This window comes from Cryptomeria japonica, chromosome 7 (assembly GCF_030272615.1).
Source record: "Cryptomeria japonica chromosome 7, Sugi_1.0, whole genome shotgun sequence".
In the NCBI taxonomy this organism is placed as follows: domain Eukaryota; kingdom Viridiplantae; phylum Streptophyta; class Pinopsida; order Cupressales; family Cupressaceae; genus Cryptomeria; species Cryptomeria japonica.
The window spans coordinates 615418396-615425285 of record NC_081411.1 but is presented as its reverse complement, the minus strand read 5'-3'; the positions used below and the strand labels follow the sequence as shown (position 1 = coordinate 615425285).

The window sequence follows — 6890 nt, the reverse complement described above, 5'->3', positions numbered from 1 at the left end:
ACACTTGCCTTATAATTTATTCATCATTCTGCATCCATATATACATATATAATATATGTATTTCACACTTCCTTATTCTCACACATATGTTTAGTCCTTATTATTCCACATATATTTCCACACTATTTCACACTCTTATCTCTCACACTTTTCTCTTTATATAGCCTCTTTATGTATTTTCATAATGCCTTTCCATCACATCCTTTCATAATAACTTGGTTTTTTATATCATGAATTTGTCTGCTAGTGAAGTTGTAAGGTTCTTAATGAGCCCACCAGGGACCAAGTCTTCCTGAGTGCAAGGATCAAACATCAAAAAGGGATGAGGTTGGGATCGTGCCCTAGAAGAATTTGGTGGAATGGACACTTGTCAATCCTTGCCTCTTAGCCAAAGAAGTTCTCATGCTCCCATATTAGGTAGCAAAAAAAAATTTGTGGACAAACCTCCATTAAAAAAAAAATCTTACTTTTTTTATAGGTTCCTTAATTCATAATGGATAGCATACTTCTTCAAATTGACATCTCCTCTCATCATTTGTAACAAAAATATTTGGCTTGTGTGTTGTTATTTACATTAATGATAATGCAATTACTTCTTGTAATATCATGTACTTTGAACTGAGATTTCGATGCTTTGAATATATGAAAACACTCATTGCAAAGACATTTGGAGTTTGTGCATGACTAGAAATGATGTTAAAACAAGGCATAATGTGTCAATTTTGTGTGGCTCTCTATAGTTAATCTCCTTTCCATTTTTGTTGCCACATTTCATTCTAATATCTTTAATGACAACCTCTATGAACAATACACAATTGACATATAAATCATTCAATGATACTTTTTTATTTCTCGCTACTAACATTCTAGTGTGACTTTTTTGAGTTGGAACTAGTTAAGTCACATAAATGATGTGTTATAATGATGAATATTTTTTTAATAATTTTTTATGACTTTTTTAAACCTATCAAGATGTGTGATAAAGTAATAGAATCACGCGATCATAAATATTTTATTAATTGCTTCACATAAATAAGAACCTCCTACTTAGAATGTTTATTCAAGATCTCAAACTTGGTTTAGTTATGATTTATTATCATTAATGTATCCTACATTACATGATAGAAAAATAAGTCTTAATTCTCCCTAATTGGCCTTTTATCTCAAATTTTGTAATTTAAAATAGAGGCAAGGATATGATTTCTTTAATTAGTTTTATCTTTCTCTAGATTAATTAGTTGGGGATTCTATTATACCTTTTCCCATGAAATGAATATAATATAAAGACTAAATCAATGAGAGAATAAATTTCCATAATAGTCAATTATAAAGAACCTATGCAAAAATGCGAAGGAACATTAAATTACCATTACAGACACATAAACCAAAAAATAGTGAAATTAGATATAAATTATTAATGACTCCCTACAAACACCACAACCATAACCAACACAAGCATAAATAGAAAGGGAGTTAAAAAACTCCCTCATGCCAAAATCTTGAATTCTTTGTACCACATTAAAATCCACTAGGAATTCAACCTCTATTGCATTAGGGTTCTACTTTGCATTATTGAAGACACTATGAACTATGTGATCAAGTAATGAGAACCTACTTCATGAAATAAATCCTTCCTATGCTAATCTCTATGGATCTTATTTTCTTAAAAGGATTAGAATTGTGAAGTTTCTAGAGACATCTATGTGCCACTTACTATGAATTGTCGTGAATGTTTTCAACACATACCCTACATCAACACAAAAATTATGAATAAATTGTAACTTACAAAAATACTAGTTTCATTTGTTCTTTTTCAATAGGTAAAAATACTAACTTGGAATTGAATGAATGTTCTTATTTCATCATCACTAACAATTTTCTTTCATATTTACCACCATCTTTTCCTTAAAATTCAATACCTTCATATATTTGAAATGTGTACAAGATAGGAAAGATAAAATCTCACACTCTAAGCCGCATTGGGGATAGCCAATACCAATCACTATGAAATCCTCACTTATGCAAGCCTTATAATGTAGGGGACATGATTATCCAAATTATTGTTACCCATACTAATTTAAAATCCTTAATACAACAATTTCATTACAAGTGAAGGTTTAAAGAAATCTCTTATCAATGAATTGAGTTGTTCTTGAAAGATCCCTTTTAATATTTAGGCTTGATTGTAATGGTGATCAGTAAACTATAGACCACCCAAAGGATAAAAATATAAATTGCATCAAAACACTACCTTGTAGAAATCTACTAGTAATAAAATTGATTAGTAAAAATCAACCACGTTATGTGAATTCAACAATATCCCCATGCATGCTACACAAATGTAGGAATATGCCTTAATATGTATAAGATTAAATTACATTGTTTTTTTAGTAGGCCAAGATTAATTAACTATCTCTAATACCTTGACTCAAAAAAGTAATATTATACTACAAAACATAAATAGAGATATAACTACCAAAACTAGATTTAGGAAAAAAATATTCTTTAGAGGTGGTGATATCCTAGTTGACAATTTAGAAGTGTTTGGTATGGATCTTATCAAAGGATTTATTTGACACAATGTCAACATTGACATCTCTTCCACATCTGTTTAAAATATCTATACCCTCATTAGTGACAAAGAACTTACCAAGGCCATGAGACAATATCACATTTGGAATAATAGAATGATAGGCATGGAAGCAATTGTTGATAAAATTGCTCATGTAAGTGTGAGTACTCTTCTTCTCAAGGGATTTGAATGATATGGGTTTGCTTTGATTAGTATTATTCATAACATGGGAACTAGATTCATGGTGTTAGATAAGAAAATGTAAATATCTAATGTTTTCATAGGTTTGGTGAGTTTTTACTATCCATCATTGGATGTTTTGAAACTTCGCGAACCTAAGAAAAGATCCTTAATTAAGAAATTATTTCACACGGAAAAGGTAGTTTAGGCCAGTAAGTTTATGCGATGAATGATAGGTTGTGTGAAATAAGAGGATGAAACCTATAGTTCATTGTTTATCAATTTTGATAGTATATAATAACATTTTGTATATATATAGTCTCCTATGGATTACACAATTTCCTTTTTGCATCTCTCTCAATCATAGATTTACTATTTTTTTTCTTCTAATGATTCTCGTCTACTTGTATGGCTTGCTTTCTCAACCATTTTATCTTTGTTTTGTCTTTTTGTCTTGGAATTTATCACTAGCTTGTCCTATATCCATTTTTGTTATAGAGAAGATGTAATGTCTCAATCATGCCTATAGTTAGTGCAAAATTTTTGTATGAATTTTAATACTATTTATAGATTGAGAGAGCGCCCTTATCCCTAACTTGAATTACCAAAAAAATATGAGTGTAAAATTTCCAAATATCAACTAATAATGTTAGATGGATCATCAACTAATAGATTGTTCTCATCTCAATGGTTTGTAACCCGTTTCAATGTTTTCAATTTCATCTTGATATAATATGTCACTGATTGTGTTTGATGAATGTAGAATACTAGATAAACCCTAGATAGACCTTTTGTAAACTTGATATTGTATTTAAGGAGTAGGCTTACTTATTCTTTTCAAAATATTTTGATTTTGCTTTGGAACTCATATAGAAGTAGTATCTTCAAATAAAGTGGCATTGAGATTGTTGAAAGTTTCAATTCTGAACTTCAGTTTGAAAAAGTTCAAATTCAAATTGAAATTATTAATTAAAATAAAAAATTTTGTGCTTTACGAATTTGAAAATTGTATGCTTTTGTCATTACGTTACAAGTATTTACAGAAAAAATTGTAACAATATTGTACATGTATGTATATTGCCTGTTTGTTGGTCTCTGGTCAAGGTTTCATGATTTTAGTGTCAAAGCTTGGGAGGTTTACTCCTATAAACCCTAACTCAGCTCAAAGTTCAGGACTGCTACTCTTACAAACCCTAACTCAAAGCTCAAAGCTCGAGACAGGTGCTCCAGTAATGATCGGGTCACAGAGCTGAAGGAGATTCAAACTGCGATGAGATCGGCGGCAAAAACCCTGCAATCGATCATTTCCATCACCAGTGGCAAATATTATACAAAACATCTCCAGGCGGAAGAGGACACCAGAGGCCTATTGCGCCATTTCAGGATAATTTCATTCTTGTAGTTTTCTACTGTGTAATTCTGCGATCCTCTGTTCAATCCGACCACCTCCCAGGCCTGCGCCATTTTCTCTTCGCTCGTCTCAACGCCTGCGCCGCTGAATCCACACTTACTCTGAAGTTTGTCCTCCATTAATCCTTTGCCGTGCGAAGCCGAAACCCTTGTCCGGATCTTGGGAGCGATGAAGATGTGCTCCATCACACGCGTGGCCATTGCCAAGCCCTCGCCGGGCAGCCCGACTTCCAGAGATTCCAGCATGGCGCAGAAGTAGTCCACCATGTCGCTGACGTGGCCGTCGTGGATTACCGGCGATGCTGACGTCAGAATTGCCGGCGGTAGGGGCAAATGGCGGGCAAGTGACAGAAATTTGAGTACTTCTTCTTCGCTTCGCTGGCACGGCATATGAGGTAAATCGAGCATCATATTGAATGCCAGGCAAAAATCAGGCTCCTCCCACGGAAGACGCTGCCGGAGATCCTGTAATCTGATTTCCTCGTACATGAAGGGGATTCCGAGAGCCGCAGCGGCACCGGAAAGCCTGCGTGTAGTTCCTTTCGCCGCTTTGAATCCCACCCCGGCGTCGTCCTCCCATTTCACGGCTGTTATGCGAAGCAGTTGCAACGATTTTTTCCCGTTCTGAGCGGCCAGAGCTTCCATTAATGGCGGCCACTGTAAACCCTCTCTCACATCAAAATCAACTACATGAATTTTCTTCATATTGCTCGAGGCAAAACACTCCAGGATGCCCTGGTTCGCCGTAAAATGAGCGAATCTTGCGTAAGGGAAGAGCTCGTAAAGCGCCTGAAACGCCGTTGCAGAGGCCTCTTTACAAATCTCTTCCATTCGTCTGTGTCCTGCACTTTCCGGCGCCTCCGGAGGACTCAGACTGTTAACAAAATAGTACGCAGCTCTCTCCAAGTGAGTTCCGGTAACCGAAACCCTCCGTTGAAGACGATTGCTAAGGACTTTGAGCAATTCCCACGCCCCGCTTTCCAGAGCCTCGGCCCAGGCTTTCAACAGATTTTCCACAGTAAATCTGCTGTTCTCCTGTTCGTCAAGAATTTGCCAGGGAAGAATTACTTGAGGAGTTTCAAGTAATTCTACAGGCTCTGCTAGTATTGGATCTTCGAAATCCAAGGCAAAGTCCATGACATTATTAGCATCCTCAGAATTCAGGAAGCCCTGCTGATAAGCCTCTGTACAGCATGAACTAATGTCACTTCCATCGGTTCCACCATAGGAAAAACTATTCCCCGCAGACATGTCACTGAACTGAGTGATCATGCCTTCCGGCTCACAGAAGAGCAAATCATCGCAGGTCATGAGGTCGAGTCCCATTGATGGGTAGAAAGTCGGATCTTGGATATCAAATCTTGTTTCCAAACAGAGCTCCATGCCTCTGCCTCTGGTACACACAGACAGTAAAACTGAGGTGCTAAGAGATGGTTGAAATTGTAGGGGGAAATGAGTGTATTTATAATCGAAATAAGCTGCGCAGGGACCCGCGGTTTACATCAAAACATTCCTTCCGCTGGATATTGGTGGGAACAAATGGAATGGTAGGGAACTTTTTTTCTTTTTTTTTTAATGTTGAGATTAGGAATACATATAAATGTAAAATGCATTAATCCACCTAAAACACAAAGTCAACTCAATAATCAACGTAGAATAATAAATTAGAAAGAACGCAATTATATATAAAAAATTATTGTCATTTTCAAAGATATCTTGAATGGGAAAGCTGAAAAGGTAATCGCGTATTGCGACTGAAAATATCCTTCAATTTAGAAACTTCAAAATAATTAAATAATCGTTGATTATGAACTGTAACATAATTCCACGTTAACATTTTCATGCATGTCAATTATGACCTTTTCTGAACTGTAACATAATTCCACGTTAACATTTTCATGCATGTCAATTATGACCTTTTCAAAACTCCCGTTGGCTTGGTTTGAAAATGATTGAAATTGACTTCACGCTAAGCCATGCAAAACCACCCAAACATTTTTAATCAATATTATAATCATAATATAAAGCTTAAGAAAACATCTAGATATTCTTAAAAAAATTCTACGAATATGTAGGACAAATATGGAGAAGCTCTAATTATTAGGATTTTAATATTCAAAATTCTTGCCTAAGTAATTATTAGTTTTATCTTAATATTTAGTTTCATTTAATATATATAATATTATTATTTATTATGTCCAAGGTATATTACATTTACATATATGAACTTACGAATGATTTAGGTTCTTAAGATCATCTTATTTCTTTAGGTTTACCTTCAGTAGACAATGATTCAAAGAATTTTTTATAATTAAAACTCTTTGAGACATATGTAATACATAATCAATTCAATTTGACTTATCGTAACACTATTAAATTGTTTAAGTTAGTTGAAACAAAATTTTAATAAAGTTCATCTTCTAATTTAGATGAGGATCTTAATAATCTTCTCAATAATTAATATAAAAATAAAATTGCATATACATATATACAGATATATATCAATCAACTATCAACTACATAATTCTATCAAATTATTTGCACATTGACAAACTCTATAAATATTTGATTTATATATACTTAAAACACATTAATAAAAAAAACTAAAACACATTAATAAAAATTAAATAAAAATAAATTATAAAATAATATAATTGTCATTTTCAAAGATACTTCAAAAAGGAATGTGAAAGTGTAGTGTGTGTTCTTTAAAAGTATTTAAATAGTC

The 6890-nt window shown here is 33.8% G+C and overlaps 1 protein-coding gene across 1 annotated transcript; it reads right to left on the bottom strand.

Moving 5' to 3' along the window:
* Positions 1-4078: 4078 nt before the first annotated feature.
* LOC131045049 (protein NODULATION SIGNALING PATHWAY 2-like) lies at positions 4079-5545 on the bottom strand. The gene has a single exon (XM_057978561.1). The coding sequence runs from the start codon at positions 5543-5545 to the stop codon at positions 4079-4081; it is 1467 nt and encodes a 488-aa protein (XP_057834544.1).
* Between the last annotated feature and the right edge of the window lie 1345 nt (positions 5546-6890).